The sequence below is a fragment of the Acartia tonsa genome, chromosome 4 (assembly GCF_053477335.1).
Source record: "Acartia tonsa isolate MP-2025a chromosome 4, ASM5347733v1, whole genome shotgun sequence".
Taxonomy (NCBI): domain Eukaryota; kingdom Metazoa; phylum Arthropoda; class Copepoda; order Calanoida; family Acartiidae; genus Acartia; species Acartia tonsa.
In genome coordinates this window covers 48,265,805-48,283,865 of record NC_137263.1, presented here as the reverse complement: position 1 = coordinate 48,283,865, position 18,061 = coordinate 48,265,805, and the positions used below count along the sequence as shown (strand labels likewise).

The window sequence follows — 18,061 nt, the reverse complement described above, 5'->3', positions numbered from 1 at the left end:
GATATGATGCGATAAGAATAATGCGATGATTATATTTGTCTTTTATTACAAAAATTTTTATTTTTATAATTATTCTCATAAAAATATATCCAAAATGTTTTTTTTTTCTGACTTACAGATTAGTTTTTTTGTCAACAAGATTAATTTGGATTATATCTTCATCAAAAGTAGATTGGCTCTCAAAAAAAAAGTCTGCTCCAAGCCAAATTTACAGTTGAAGACCATTTAAACTTTTTCTCCAAATCCACATAAACATTATACTAATCCTGATAGAATATCATAAAATACTATAATCAAATTCACAAATTTAGGATTTACATTTGGAATGATGAAATAAGACATGGCTTTACAAATATAGGGTGTTAAAAAAAACAATCACTTCACTTTTTCAATATAAACCCTACAGTTTTGGTAAAAAACTAATACAAAAATAACCCAATTCATGCTCAATGTCAATGAGAAAACTTTATTGAATTTTATAATCTTATTATTTTTATTAAATTTATTATCTTAAAAATGAAAAAAGATCAGTTTTATATTATGGGGGTGTTAAAAACTGATTTTAATAACAAGTGTAATTCAGTATTTTTTGTGAGGGGGTGGGGGGGGGGGGGTAAACCCTCGTGTTTGTACTCTCTTGGGACGTAAACTTTAAAGGGCCTGTCGCAAACTTGAGCCTTAAACGTAGAGGTGCAAAATTTACTGATATGGTAATTTGCGCAGTTAACGTTCTTTCCAAGGATTAACAGCATCCATAAAAGCGAAGCTCTGAAATGGTACGACAAACGAACATTTACCCTTGTAGAGTGTCAGAACAAAAAAAGCAGAATTTAAATGAATAATAAGATTTAACATAATTTAAGATAATTTAAATTTGTTGCTTAAATACAGGATAGTATTTAAGGACATACTTACGAATCGACCATAATTATATAAAAAGCTTCGCTCAATGAACAAATCATTTTTTGTAAAGTTTCAGAGTAAGGCTATCTAATTTCTTTAGAACATGCTTGAATTTTAAAAATTAATAAGATCTAAATATTTTTGTTTTAAAGTATTTTTCACTGCGTATAATGCGTTTGAAGTGGTGCGCAATTGCAATTTTTATTGCACCATTTCTTAATTGTTAATCACAGTTTTCCTAATATACTGCAGAGATTTTTTTAGTAGCGAAGCTACTCTATAAACCACTTTGTCTGTCGGTCTTACTGAACGGCAATACTTTTCTACGTGCGGCTATAATCTTTTTTCCTGGCTACTATTCAAGATAGACAGCTCTTTTTATTAAGTCTTTGAATATTTAGTTTGTTAACGTTTTAAAAGTTAATATTAGATATTTTTGGCTTAATAAAGACAGACGACTGATTTATTTTAGAAGATTTCCCTTAACAATGCGCATCTAGTCTATACAAAGCTTAATTTGTTCGTCGGTAATGCCATGGAGGAAATTGTTTTTTTCTTCCGTTGAAGGTGAATTTATTTACAAAAATATTTGAATCTTAATATGTAGAATCTTTTTACTGTTTATCATCTGTTCTATAATTTCCACAGATATTTGATTTGTGTACTTCGCTATTTATGCATGTTACATCCTTGTTTTTATTCTGTTTCATGTCACCACTCTTGTGGTCAGATATGCAGCTTTTTGTGGCAATTCTTCTCTTAAATGCTAGTTTGTTGGTTGGTTTATCAAACCGTCGCGAATGTTTTCTGTAATAACTGGAGTAGTTACTCATTTAATTTACTTATTTTTATGCTTCAACGTTGGAAACTGATATATGGTACGCATATACCTATACGAACTTCAATGATAATTTGTTTATAAACTTTTTTTCAACCCAATCACTATGAAAACTAACACATGAATTAAAATTCGTGTTAATTTATCCTAAAACTAGTATAGGGATGCTTTGCTTATAACATTGTTCCTAATTCCTCTAGAAATCATTATTCCAATATTCAAATTGATAGAATAATTATATCATACAAAAAGTGTTGTCGAAAAAAGGGACATACAGACTTTCCAATAATTATTACAGAGTTGATATGCTTCTTAATTGTACTTAACTTGTATAGGAATCACCATGCTATGTTTTAAATCGCTAGGACAATTTTAACATGCCTAAAATAACTTTAAAAGCTAATTGCTTCGGACGGACAGACGTACGGACCGCCTCTAATTATAGAAAGTTTTGGTTTTAAAAATGAAATTTTACCTTTAATGGATATATGATTGCTTTATATCTTTGACAAGAAATGACGACAACACAGTAAATTGTGGCTGATATCAGGGCGCCCTAAAAATAATCATATCTTAATAATTTAGGTTTTCTGCTGTTTTGTCAAACTTGGCAGAGTTTTGTCGTCAATTTCTGTATGCAATTTGTATAGTTTACCTTGAGTGTTTGCGGTATGACAGGGTATTAATATTTGCGTAGTATGACTGTTTTAAGACATTCTACATTGAAGATAACAAGGATGACAACATCCATAAGTAGGGAAGCACAAAAGGCATGGATAAGAAAACAGACAAGGAGATTTAGAGAGCTTTTGTTGAAATCAAAAATAAATTTTTGAAGAAAAAATCACGAAATTTTTATCATGTCTTTTATAGTTTGTAAAAATTTAAAAATGGGACCAAAAACACTAAAGATATGAGGGAAAATGTGAAAAATATAAAAAAAAGTTATTTTTTTTTTAGAATTTTACTATCGGTAATATGACAGAGAGAAAGGGGACAATGAGCTGCTTATTATTCTAGTCTCCAAAGTATTATAATATAACGTTTTCTTCTTAGTTGGGTTGATAAATTTGAGGACTTTTGATTGAGTGGTTTAAACGTTTCAACCACTAATTGTAATCTACAAAAGGGGTAATTTTGTGCATCATTATTGGGGATGTACATTAGGGTGGGTCGATTTTGGACATTTTTTTTCTGAGGCCAAAGCGGGGATCTGCACTCAATTTATATAGATATAATACTCCTCTGGATGATTTAAAATTTATCCTAAGTCTTAAAACCGCTGACGACCAGACATTCAATTGTATAGCTATTTGTAAATGGGAGTCAAAAATTTATTGAATCAGAACTATGGCTTCATGGTGCTCCCTGGAAATGCCTTGAGGAGCTGAGTCAGGAACTTTTGTCCGTTTAAAAAAATCCTAGCCTGAGAAAATCTAAAAAACCTCTACAAATTGGACAATTCTCAATAAACCTTAATTTTTTTTGGTTTTTTAGTGATTTCTAAGGCTAGGAACGAGATATTTTGAAACGGACAAAAGTTCCTGATTCAGCTCCTCAAGGCCTTTCAAGGGAGCACCATGAAGCCATAGTTCTGTTTCAAAAAAATTTTTGAATGTCGTCTTTGCATACTAATAAGTAATGAATTATATTTTTAAGTGGTCGTGTTCTAAAACTAAATTTTTAAAAATTCTTTTTCGGTCAGAAATGTTTTTAAGGTTAATTTTATCTGTTGCATATCCCCGCTTTGTCTAATTCCAATATGAACCCACCCTAATGTACATCAATTTATCGGCCTTTGTCTTATCCCTTTAGATCCCTGCTAAACACTAACCTTGACGGCGTGTATGATAGGTATGACAAGGGTGTACCACTTGGGCAGCACCTCCAGAGCTGGCATACTGTTGTCCACCAGCAGGGCCAGCAGCAGCAGAGCGTCCAGCAGCGACAGCACGGACAACAGCTTCGAGAACGTGGAGCCAGACTTAAACAAATATTTATTTTATATAATAGAATATGATTTTAAGAAATAATCCTTAAATAAAAGTAACAGAATGTCTATCTGTATGCCTGCCTGTGTGTATCGAAGGAACTTGCTAACCGTTGAACCGATATGGTTCTTCTTTGGTTTATAAATAATTTGGGGTAGGCTATCACAACCATACCAAGGGAAAATGGAACTCGACTACCCCTGTCCCCTAAACTTGAGGCCTCTAGAGGTGTATATACCAGCAATAGATAAAATAGTATATTCTTAATAGTGATGGTCATTATACTTTCAAAAACAATTGGCATGAATGGATATACGTCAATTTAGGTTGCTAATATGGACATCATTTATTGGTCAGTTCGTTCATCTAGCTACAGGTTTCTCTTTATTAGAGTATTTGATAATCTGGTGAAAGATCCAAGAAATTAAAACATCCATTTTGACTTGCGATTTTCATGATTTATGACGACCATATAGCATTTTAAAAGTGCTACATAATATGGACATTCTTAATGAGATGGCTATTATTTCTGCCGACATTGCCACACTAAATAAAAAAGGACCATGGCAGTCATATAACATCAATTTTCTAAAGACATAAAATGACTAGAGTATTAAGGTATGAATACTACGTTTTAATGTTAATAAAAGTTAATATTAGAATAATGACATTTTTCTAAATATAAAAGTTCTCCTTTAACAATAGTTCTTTTTATAAGATAATCATGAACAGCATAATTTCTTTTCTCGTATTCATTCGAATCCGGTGGATAGGAACCGGTTCTCATCCATACGAAAAAACTATGTCTAGCATCGTATTATATCCAGCTTTCTGCGAATATAAAAATGTACAATCTTAAGATTAAAACTAGTTTTTTTTTAGCCCCGGGATGCCGAAGGCACCGGCTTAAACGATGCGAGAAAAAAACTATTAATAAACCATATACAATTATATATTCTTTTCTTTTTAATTTGTAATAATAAAGAAATAAAGAGAATTTTTGTTATTTTATTATGTTGTTTTCATATCACTATTCATAAAATAGCAAGGATATATTTTTCATGAGTAATCCAGCACAAAAATTTAAATAAAATAAGAAAAGTCGCTGTAAGCAGAGGTTCATATAACATAAATGTAAATCTAAACTTTGAATTAATTAATAATAGTTCGCCTCTGCTGCAAGAGTATTTACGTCCTTGTTTTTTAGTTGTGGTTGGAGGTCTGTTTTGATTCCAGGACATAAGGATGCGAAAATCTTTCACAATATCCACGTATTCAATATAAAATTATTCTGAATTTTAACAATCTATTATTTCAAACTGTCGGACGGACATAACTTGATTACATAGTAGATATGCTACTGATAGAATTGACTATATTCTTGTTTTATTTGTCTGAAAAAATATTCAAATCGTAGACATACAAAATAAACTTTTTTAACAGCATTCTTATCGACTGTAAAAATAGGATCTATTTTGTGTAAAATTTAACTAAAGGAAATAAGATGCCTATTTGATTCCTATCTTTTTTATCTATATAAAATAATATTTTCAAATTTCATTGATTCTCAGTTATATATTATTCTATAAAAATTAAAACTAAAATTTAACTAATCTTTAATTCTATTATATCTGTAGCTACAAGTTGATTACAAAAAATTAACAGTATTTTTTTGTTTAAAGTGAAAGATTAAAATGTTTCAAGTGTGTGCTGTAGAGCTCCCTCCAACTGTTTGTATATTGTAGATATTAAGACAGGTAGCTTCGCTTTTATGGATAGTTTTTTTCTGATATATATATGTTGAAAAATTTATAAACTTAAATATATAATACTAGATGCCTCTAGGGGCACTTCAGGTGTGAAAGAGGGCAAGCAGACCCCACCCCTATTTAAAATTTTTAAAAAAATTGAGGGGGGGGGGAATAAATTGTAACTAGGAGCTATTTCTCTTTTGATGGTTGGAGTCATAATAGGATTGTATTTTATAAAATATTTTTATTTGTCTTTTAATTTTCTCATATCTACATTTAATTACATATTTGCGTGTCATGGCCATTTTCGGTCTTGTTTATTGTTACAAAAACTCAGCAATGAATAGTACAGGTGACCGCAAAAGGATTTTAAAATATTTAAAATTGCTATTAAAAATGTCTAATGTCTACTTACAATGTAAAGAGTGCTAATTTTCATGGAGGGATTGGACATTGGGCTGTTTATTACACTAGACCCCAAAGTCTTCAAATAATGTTTTCTTATTCAATGGCCCAAAAACTTTAGTAACTATTATTGAATTTTAGTTAATTGGTTCATTAAGCTGAGTGTCCATACATTTCAACCACTAATTGTAATTTACTAATTGTAATCATCTTTTCGTATGTACATCAATTTAACGGCCATTGTCTTATCCCTTTAGATCCCTGGCTAATCTTACATTATTAAAACAAATTTAACATACATACATTTAGCCCCCACATATCTTAGCGAGAAAGGTATGAGTATGTGAGGTAATTTTTAGGATGGAAGGGGACTATTGGCTATTACACTAGTCCCCTAAATTGTATAATAATGTTTTTTTATTTGTTAGCTTTACAACTTTGGGGACTTTTATTGAATTTTGATTGGTTAGTTCATTAAGTTGAGTGTCCATACATTTCAACCACTAATTGTAATTTAAAGAAGGCATAATTTTGTGTATAATTTTTGGGTATGTACATCAATTTAACGGCCATTGTCTTATCCCTTTAGATCCCTGGCTAATCTTACATTATTAGAACAAATTTAACATACATACTTTTAGCCCCCACATATCTTAGCGAGAAAGGTATGAGTATGTGAGGTAATTTTTAGGATGGAAGGGGACTATTGGCTATTACACTAGTCCCCAAAGTTTTATAAAAAAAGTTTTCTTATTTGTTGTTTTATTGAATTTTGATTGGTTGTTTCATCAAAATGTCCAAACGTTTCAACCACTAACTATAATTAACAGAAGGGGTAGTTTTGTGTATTATCTTTGGGGATGTACTTAATTTATCGGCCATTGTCTTATCCCTTTAGATTCCTTGATTATTTTGGTATTGTGTGGACTTGCGTTACGTCTGTGTATATGTGCCAAGGCATTCCAACTGTTAATTTAACTAACGGCCAAATTAAAGGCAAAATATTTGTATTCTAGTGCCATATCACTGCCCCGTGGTAGTTTTTACTTGTAAGATATTTATTTTTACTTTATTGATGTATATGTAATATGTATTATAAGATAAAAGATGAAATATCCAAAAAAGGGTAGCTAAACTAATCAGACAATATCTTGCCTCATTATCTCAGGAATCAATTTAAGATTCGATGTTGAATAGCCTAAAAATCAAGAAGATTAAGTCCCTCAACAGATTATGACGTCATACGATAGAATAGCCAATGAGAAGCCAGTATACACTGCAATTAACCAATAATGGTAAAATTTATGCTGGCCTCTCATTGGTTATTTTATCGCATGACGTTATAATATGTTTAGGAACTTTAATCATCTTCTAAAATCAAACATTTTTAAATGGACATTCTGATCTCTTCATCTTAAATCGATGCTAACATTCACGAAATCCAGATTGAAGCTATCCGTCACCGACAGACGGACAAACACACCGCAAATATAGAAAAACTTTGCCTACAATGGTCTGCGCCTCAGACATGTAAATTATAAATAATTTACACAAATCATTTCTACGCATCAAACTAGCATAGAACCAGGAATATTTGTGTGCATGGTATTTTAATCCAAACATAAGTATGACCCTCCGTCCATAACAGAAAGCTTATCTAGTTATTTTTGGCGTGTTAGAATTGTCCTGTAGATTTCAAGTTTATTTCTGTAACAGTTAAATAATAGTGAAAGCAAAGCAACTCTATTATCGATAACAGTAAGTCCGATTTTTTTTCCAATTTACATTCTTAATTTTTGAGCCTTGCTACTTAAGGATGATTTCATCCGTGTTTAATATTTGTTTTCCTTTTTTGAACCCTGCTTTTATGGATGTTGTCATCCTTGTTTTTCAAAATTGGCCCTTTTTTCATGAATAACCCTATTTTGCTCTCAAAACAGTAAATTGAAGGGTTGCTTGTTGTCAAGACTTTCTGAATAATATTACTTCATATGACGGTCATACAGACAGACAATTTGAAAGACATATCCCCATTATAAAGACACTGTGCTACAAAATAAGTCGAACAATGAAAACTTTATTCCTGATGAACTTTAACCCACTCTCACACACACACACACACACACACACAAACACAAACAAACACACACACACAAACGCCTGCTCGCTCAGCCAATTGCTAGTAACTGCGGAGTATTAATAACCAAAGAACATCTGCATAGCATTACTAATATACTTTTCTTTTAAAGTCAAGATTTACCAAATTTACTATATTCTAGGTTAGGTTTTTAATACCTAATTGACGGAAAGAAGTGATAATTGTAGAGTAACTACGTTCCTACTCGTGTAAATACTAGTAATACTAAGTTAATGTTCCATGTACTGCAGTAACTGGTCTGTTTCTATCTCGAGATTCTGTCTGTCTGTGTGTGTGTGTGTGCGTGTGTATGTGTACAAGTGTACTTAAAGATTTATATTTACAACATTAAAGGCAGAGGGGGCTGTTAGACGCCTGTAAGCCTCAGAGAAATCAACCTTTAACAAATTTTAAAAAATCAGCCATAGGTCTAAAACTGACCCAATTATGGCAAGCTCTCTCTTCAAAAAAAAATATCAAATCTTCCAAACGGGTTTAGATTTGAGGCTTTGTCGCGGCTGACGCGTGACTGCCGAGCCCTAATTTAAAGGAACACAACCCCAGTCATTTTTCGAAAGCTTAGAAAATCTAGTGAGGGGTTGGAGACACTCCCTTAAGATAAACTGAAATCTAATTTCCGAATGTGTACACAGTTTCCTCGGCGTTTCCTTATCCTATCTCAATATTTACTACTAGCTAAAACACTTCAAACTTCAAAAAAAATCAAAATTTGAATGTATAAACGATTTATACATTCAAAATTTTAATTTTTCGATTTTTTTGTTTAAAGTTTTAAGCTATTTTAGCTAGTAGTAAATATTGAGATAGGATGAGGAACCACCTTAAATTCGGAAATTAAACTTCAGTTCATCTTCCTTAAGGATCTAACCCCACCTAATACACTCTCCTAATAAAGCCTAGATTGTTTTCTAGCTCAAAAAGATTCGCCCTCCTTAAAATTAGGAAAAGTGATAAAAAATTTTAAAAAGGTTTCTTTTACTTAATTAACAAATGTTTCATAACATTTTAGATGTTTATTAGATTAGTTACATATTCATTTTATAAATATTAAAATTTATGATTCATGATAACAAAATATATCAAACAAATTAAATCTTTTTTTTTGATGAAATGATAAAATAAATTCATAAATTTCTATTAATAGTAAAATAGATAATAATATGATGAATTAAATAAGATAAGAATAATATTTCAATAAGACGTAAATGATTTATAAATGAAGAATGTACAAATTAATAGGCACTCAATGCACCATAATCCATTCATACACCTTGCTGTAAGTAAAGGAGGGTCGATAATAGGTAAGAAAATGCCATTTCTCAAAGTCGTACGCGATCTCACGTAATATTTGAGGGTGACTCAAATTTTAGATCTCAGTTTTCGCAGGTTGAGAATTAAAAAATCTTGCAGCCATCGCTTTTACCTTACAGAGAAAATCAGGGATAAGGGATGGGAAACGTATGAAAATATTATTTCAGGCCTATTTCTAGCCTAATAAACCAGTTTTGGGATGGTGCAGTGGTTCGTATAAAACGCTAATGAAAAAGCTGTGTGTGTGTGTGTAGATAAAGTATAGAATCAAATTCAGGTAGCTAGTTTAAAGTAAAAAACATAACTTTTTATAAACCTATATATTAATGGCTTTTGTTAAAATGAAGTTTTTTCTCTCCCAAATTTTTTTTATCTTTTACTTTAGTAATTTGAACTGTCAGAAAGCTATCACTGGGTTTCCCTCAGACAGATTTTAGTTTGTATTATTTGCATTTTTATTAATGAGTAAAAATTTTATTTGAAAATTTCATTGCTAATTAAAATTCAAAATAAATAAATTAATATGCACTTGGGTAACATTCTATCAAGTTCTTTGGATACTATTATGTAGTGATAGATTTGTACTGTGTTGTATTGTACATACATTAGGGTTGAGGTGTTGTATCAATTCCGTATTAAATTTTTAAAATTCAAAATACAACATCTAATTTATAAACTACTAAATGAAAATTTGTAGCTACCTTCTTTCCAAAAAATAATCCCGTTATTTTTGTTTTTTCTATATGGCCCTTTTTTAATGTTTAACTCTAATCAGATTTAATAATTAAGCTAATGTGATCTAACACCATTTATATTTATTTTTTAGTAGCAGACGAAATCATTATTTTTTCTAGAATTGTCTGCTTCTAAAATTTCCGCCAATTGGTGATTGGTTGTTAAAAACAGGCCGATTCTTATTGGTTTAGAGCGATAGCCACTTGGGAGCGTCCGCCAGTTTGATAGGAATTTGTAATAGTTGCAATATCCCTTTAGAATCTAGGCTGGGACCTAATTAATGGCCAGGTTTCCTATCCCTTATCCCTGGAGAAAATAAGTAAATTAAACAATATTTTACCACTAAAATTGATATATAAAATTTGCGTCACCCTTCAAATATTGCGTATGACCGCGTACGGCTTTGTGAAACGGCATTTTCTTACCCGTCATCGGAGTGCCAAGGTAGGGTGAGATGGCTTCCTTGAGTTGTGGTTAATTAAGCTTAACCTGTAGTGTCAAGTTATTTTACATCACAAGTTTCTCCCTAGTATGTATGTGTTAGTTGGATTTATACATTTTTCTGTAATTTGAGAAACTAAATACTGCACCCCTAGCCTATAGGTGTTGTGCCCTAACGTGGGCCCAACAAAAAAATAAATTACTTTCATAGCACTATCTAAAAGGATCTGGGCCATCTTAACATCAAAATAAATATTTAAAGAATTTTAAAAATCTTAGCAATTAGATTTTTAAACAGAAAACTAGAATATGCAAGACCAAAAACAGTCATTGATGTGCAGATGTATATTTACGATATATGATTTAATCCTTATCCTTATAATAAAGTAACAGGATGTCTATTAGTCTGTCTGTCTGTTACTCTGTTCGTCTGTGTGTACCGAAGAATCTCGCTAACCACTGAACCGATCGGGTTCTCCTTAACAGGGTAGCTTCTCATAGGTCCTTGAAAAGTTTATAACTATTTTGAGGGAGGGTACCACCACCCTCCCAAGAGAAATCGCACATAGAAAAAAATCCCCCCCCCAAAAAAAAAAAATCAAATTCAACTCTCCCATCCTCAAGTGCCCCTAAAGGCCTCTAGGGGCGTATCCGTTAGTATTTAATATAAAAGAAAAAAAATGAAACCAACCAGTATCTAAAAATATAATAGAAATGTTAACAGTGTAATGTAAACAAATTATTTCAGCTCTGTTTCCCATCAAAACAAATGTTCCAGGATCAATTACTAGAATTATGTTGTTGAGATATAATTGTAACTGTACTATTTAGCACTGGTTATATGATAATATTATCTTCCAATAATTGAAATTGTAAAAAGAAAAAAAATTCAATTAAGGAGGGGTTGAGGGGTGTATGTTCCAATTTCACCTACATGCTGTTGTATCAGATGCGCGATATTAATAGTAAGTATAGCTGGAACGCCTTGGCCTAAAACAGGCGCAATATTGTGATTTACATTTTTCCGAGGGCTAAAAACATTTTTTATCTGACTGCAAATATAATTAAAATAAAAATAGTTTTGTTGGTTGGAGTGCTTCAATAATATTAAGAGATGTGAAAAAATTGGCGAGCTTCGCGCGCCATTTTACTAATCTTATCTGTCCATCTGTATGGCTGTCCGAATGAATCACTCAACTAAAATGTTAGTATTTCATGTGACAGAACGCTTGTACGACTTTTCAGTACGTTGATTTACGCCCTCCCTTCCTACTTCTACACCTAAACCATACAAATGATAAGCTTCAACACCTTTTTTTTAAAGCACAGCTTTTCTATAATGAGATCGGTCCGTCCATCAGTAACAAATAGCTTTTTTCGTTAATCAAGGCATGTTAGAATTGTCCTTACGATTTCAAACTTTGCCTGGTGATTCCTGTACTACGATTATGTATAATCGTTACAGAATAATGTACGTTTGTTCTACCATCTCAGAGCTTTGCTTTAATGGGTGTTGTCATAATGTTAGAAAAAAAACTAAAAATTACTAATTTTACCTGATATTTGAGTAGGACAATACCAGACAATGTGTTCGTTATAATGCCCAGGATACACACTGTACTCAGGCCAACTCCCTAAAATTTTAATATTTTAATTTTTTACTCGATTCACAGTAATTTCAATAAACATAGTTATTTGTCTCATCGTACTATAGACATCTTTCCGTGGATATTGAAATGAAAATTATAGGATGAAAACCAGTGTTTTATTAGCCCCGAGGGGCCGAATGCCCGTGCTTAAAACTGATATTGATTTTTATAATGTTCGTGGAAAATTGTCTGTAATACAATGCAATACATGATTCCTCAGTATGGCTAAGATCCGGTTCTAATCCAGCAGATATAAATCGGTTTCGAAGCCATACTTGAAATGTTTATTTTACTTTGAATAGTCCAATTGCAGAAATGTAGTTTGCAATGATTAAACAATGAAAATCAGAGTTAATTAAATACATACAGATTACAAAACCTTACAGAATAGGATTAAGTTCCAGAAAATGCCATTTTTCGCGGTCGCACGCGGTCATGCGTCATGTTAGAAGTGAGACGCAAATTTCAGATCTCAGTTTTCTCTATTTGGTTTACTATTGTTCTCTATAAGATAAAAAGCTATAATGTAAAGATAAATTTTTCTCAAATCAAGAAATCTGGGATCGGAAATTTGCGTCACCCATCCAACATGACGCATGACGGCGTAAGACCGCGAGAAATGGCATTTTCTTAGACTCCATCAAGAATAGGATTTCATTACAGTAGTAAACAGATGAATGAAGCTAGGAGGCAATGAATGAAAACAAATAACAACAATTATTTTAAAAGGAATTTGATGTTTATGTAACAAAAATAAATTAATTTACAATATATATTATTTATTCTGTTCCAGGGCTCGGCAGCCGCTCCTTAGCCGCGCATGAGCATCAAATTAAAACCAGTTTGTGTAGAAATAAAATTTACAAAAAAAAATGGATTGTCTTTTTAGGAACAGGTTTTAAAGTTATAATATGATGGTTTCAATGAGTCTTACACACAGCTTGCGCGCGGCTGCCGAGCCCTGATCTATCCTAGCACTTATTAGAGGCATATAGGGGCACTTTAAAGAAGGGGTCAACCCCTAAGTTGAAGCTTTTAAAAGTGTCTAAAAAAATTAGCCATGTGATATGTCATAAAAATGTGGGAATATCCATCTTTTTTTAGTGGTTTTCTTTCTCACTTCTCCTCTCATACCCCATTTTTATGATGTCACATGTCTGATGTTTTTAGACATTTTGTAAAACTTCTGTAAATTTGTGGGGAGCGGGTTATATTTTTTTCTATTAGCTATTTTTCTGTGGAAGGTGTTTGTTCGTAAACAATATAGTCTTCCTGGGACCTATAAGAAGCTTTACTGTATAGGAGAGCCACGTCAGTCACCAATATATTTCAGTACAGACACTCACACACAGACAAACATTCATGTGACTTTTATATAAGTATTAAATATCATATTTTAAAGTATTTTTATATTTTTAAGTCCTGTTTACTAAAAACTAATTTAGAAATAATTGCAATTTTTATATAATTGAATTATATTTGTTGAAAGTAAATAAGCTGGTGTCAAAACCGAAAACTTAGGTATTTTTAGGTGAAATGCGTAAAAAAAAAAAATAAGAATAACTAAAATTTAAGGATATCTCCTACAAAAAAAAAATAATGGGGGGGGATTTTTTTGTTTTTGGGGGGTTGGGGGTGTCCCACCCCCCAAAAAATAGCCTAAAATCACCACAGGACCAGTAGGTATATTCACTGAAGAGTAGAATCCGATCGGTTCAGTGGTTACCGAGATCTTAAGCTTCAGACGCACGGACGGACGGACGGACAGACGGACGGACGGACAGCCATCAAGCTACTTTGTATTATAGATTGATTTTGATCATTAAACCGCCAGCCTACCATCATTTATTAAATAAAGGGGGGTAAGGGGTATTTCAACCACACCAAACTCTCAAACCAAATGCCTACTACCCGCCACCACTCCAGTCCATGCAATGCTTTTTTTCAATGCTTGATTCTAACCCTGGAGACCTAAAGCTTGAAGCTTTTTATAATGCCTTTAAAAAATGACGAAATACTGCCCTTCCATTGGTCAATTAAAATGTATATTGGCCTGTCATTGGTAGTTTAGTCTGTATATTGGCCTATCATTGGTCATTTGTATTGTATGACGTAGTTTTTTTTAGGCAATATTAAAAGATTCCAGTCCAGGCACTGCTTCTTTGCAATGTTGGATTTTAGTCCTGGAGAGCTAAACTGTACCTGATCTGTTCAGCAAAACACTGAAACATCAATCCTAGCGATCTAATACTAACACTGTTTTGAACCCCCCCCCCCCCCCATTATTATGTTTTTAAAGTAGGGGGAGGTGGTGTTATACTTGATGCTTCAAGAGATATTCCCAAATTCGCTGTAAGTGTTTACTTCACCAGAAACGTTAAATTAGATCAATAAAGAAACTCAATTAGAACAATAGATATAAATAGTCTAGATGCATACTCCATAAATCAGCTATTAGGAAACCAGTGGAAGATTAGTCCAGCCTTATTATTGGGAAAGTGTACAGATTTTTTAAACAAAGGGCAGTAAAAGGCATTTCTTACGATAAAGCTTATTGGAGTAAATTATATCGTATAAAGTGAGAAGCATATGACAAAATATCCTTATATAAAAGTTACAGGATCTCTCTGTGTGTATATGTCTATCTGTATGTACCGAAGGATCTCGCTAACCGCTGAACCGATATGGTTCTCCTGAACAATGAAGCTTCTCAAGGATCCCGGAAAGGTTTGTCTATTTTGGAGGAGGGTATCATCAATTTGATTGGGGGGGGTAATTACCCCCCCTGAAGTCTGTTGGCAGGGGTAAATTTAGTTTACCCCCCCCAAAATTTACCCCCGGGGTAAAATTTTTGGGGGGGGTAATTTAAATTTTCTGAAATATTTAGAATAAAAAATGCGCGCGAAGCGCGCAAAAATTTTTTCTATCAGAGATTTTTTATTTTGGGGGGGGTATTTATCCCCCCAAAATTGTTTGGGGGGGGGGGTAAATACCCCCTCCAAATGGTCGGGAGTGCCTGCGGCACCCCCAGGGTAGGGGTAAATTTTAAATGGGGGGGGGTAATCGCCCCATTACCCCCCCCCCCCTTGGACGTCTAGGGGAGGGGGTCAAGTTTTCTTTGTTAAACTAGGCCCTAATTTCTATTTCACCGCGTGATAATTTTGGATAGATATTATTGAACATAATCGTTCTTGTTGACTCTTTTATAAAACATAACTTTACAAAAATAAACTACTTTTTGATCTTAAAAATGATTTTCATTTTTCTACTCTTAATAAATAATATAATAGCTGATATAACGAGAGAAAGAATTAAATGTTTTGACCTATACAAAATTTAATAGAATTATAGAGATTATCTCATCGTTTTATAGACAGTTTTGCGCAGATAGTAAAATGAAAAAAAATTAGAAAAATTATAGTTTTTTTTTAGCCCCAAGTGGCTGTTGGCCCGATTTAACAAAACTGGTTTTAATTTTAAAATATTTGTTGAAAATTGTATGTATTACGATGCTATACATGATTATTCAGAATCGGATCTTATAATCCAACGAATACCAATCGGTTTCGAAAGCATATTGAAAAATATATCTACTTACATAAAAAATCATCAATGAAATAAGTTCATTTTAATATAGAAAATGTGGTATTTAAAATAAATAAATAACGACATGGTCGTTGACATTTTACGGTTCTCAGCCATCAGATTACTAAGACATTAAAAAAGTAAATATAAAAAAGGCAATATCAAATTGCTCTGGAATAGAACTAAGTAAAAAATAAAAATTATTTTTCTTGAGAAAAATACAACAAATATTTTTGTAGATCTAACTGACAGACAAATCAAAAATGGATGAAAATAAATAATATATAATACAGGGATAATAGTTATGACTCAAGAGACATTGTCTGATTCCAACAATATGAGAATACTAAAGGAACACACAAGATATCTCATTGGTTAAAATTGTGTACACATTTTGTTATGTAAGGGCATAATTTTTTCATTTAGTTCATATTATGAGTCAGCTATAAATTGTCGCATTTAGGATTAAGCTTTCCTGGGTAAATTAATTTGTGTAAACAAGTCTTTCCTCGTAGAATGTAAAGCATAAGACAAAACATATATATTAGTTATGAAATTCTTTTAATAAAGTTAGCTTTCTAAAAATTATATCGTCGAATAAATTCGTCTCAAATAGTATCTAAATAGTATATAACAAAATGTAAACAACAGTTCTGTCTGCAAAAATTTTGAGGAAAAATTGGGTCAGTTGGAATATCTACATATACTATGTCTCAGCTTGTACCAATTTTGAAATTGATTTTAAAAATAACAAACATATACATGTTTTTCAGCTGTCTTTGGGGGGCAACACATTGTAAAATTGACAACCTCTCCAATTGCCCCCCAAATTTTCTTTTAGATTTATTTATGTCCTTTTTTGATTACAAAACTTTGTTGACAAAGAAGGTAAAAATTACAAAATTTGCCTTGTGATCATTTTATTGACAGAATAATACAAAATGCTTTACATAATTTTGTCGTATTTTAAGCAAAATGTATGAAAGTATAAATATATAAAAAATTATACAGCCATTGACATATTATCTTTTAAAACATGATAAAAAAATATTTGCTATTTATTTATAAATTTTAATGAATCATTAAATGATATTTTATTCAAAGCATCCCCCCCCCCTCCCTTTTTAGTCTCTCACGTCATAATGTTGTAGAATAGACATTAAGTGCAGTCAATATCCTCTAAAATCAATAAAACATTTGGAATGATAGTGCAGGTATTACCTTTTATTATACAATTAAGGATTTTAATTACCATATATCTAAAATTTTATTTCATTGATATTAAAAATAATTGTATAACTCTGCAAACCCTAAATCTTCATGCGGTTTTTAATATCTTTGTTATATTTCAATCTACGCATATAAGGATTGCTTTAATCGTTTTCAAGGTCCTATAACTATGCTGCTAGACCTTTATTTTTTAAAAATCGGTTCAGAAATAAGGATTTTAGAAGCTATAATATTAGAATACTAGTTGTTTGATCCTTATCCTCTAGGGGAGTCTGATGGAGGTCAGGAACAAAGCCTAAAACCACCCCTAAGACATTTATAAACCTTCCCTAAAAAGTGTAACCAATTTGGAACAGTATTCAGTTATCGGCCGGCCGGATTTCAGCCGATTTCAGCTGGATTCGGCCAATCAAAATAATCGGGCCACATTTTTTTCAAGTTTTAAAATATCAGTTTCAGCTATTCCTTGGCCGATTTGGGCTTTTAAGGTGTCTGAAAATATCTCCTGGAAAAGACAAATTCAGATCCATTGACCAATCCAAAATCTGTCTAGTGGTTGTCGCGTAACGATGATTTTAAAGTTGTAGACATGATGAAAAATGTATAAAATAGAAGTAAAGTTTTTAAAAATCGTATTCAGCTATTCCTTGGAAGATTTAGTCGTCCAAGGTGTCTAAAAATATGTCCTGGCCGTATTAAATTCAAATCCGTTGACCAATTCAAAATCGGTCCAGTGGTTGTTGCGTAAAGATGATTTTAAAGTTGTAGACATGATAAAAAATGCATAAAATAGAAGTAAAGTTTTAAAATACCCTATTCAGCTATTCCTTGGCCGATTTAGTCGTCCAAGGTGTCTGAAAATATGTCCTGGTTGTAAGAAATTCAAATCTGTTGACCAATTCAAAATCGGTCCAGTAGTTGTTGTTTAACAATGATTTTAAAGTTGTAATATATGCCGCTTATAATATAAATATCGTAATGTCATCTTTGAAACTGAAATATGCCCTATGCAAAAATTGACAGATTATATGCGTTTAATATTGATAATTTATAATAAAATAATT

General features: G+C 32.1%; 1 protein-coding gene across 1 annotated transcript in view; it reads right to left on the bottom strand.

Moving 5' to 3' along the window:
- LOC145317525 (uncharacterized) overlaps positions 1 to 18,061 on the bottom strand; it is an 81,618-nt gene that overhangs the window by 45,450 nt on the left and 18,107 nt on the right. Inside the window, exons 5-7 of the mRNA XM_080158636.1 lie at positions 12,090 to 12,167; positions 3,576 to 3,725; positions 2,217 to 2,297 (exon numbers count right to left, since the gene is read on the bottom strand). Coding sequence (XP_080014762.1) covers positions 2,217 to 2,297; positions 3,576 to 3,725; positions 12,090 to 12,167 — 309 coding nt within the window. The remainder of the gene's footprint in view (positions 1 to 2,216; positions 2,298 to 3,575; positions 3,726 to 12,089; positions 12,168 to 18,061) is intronic.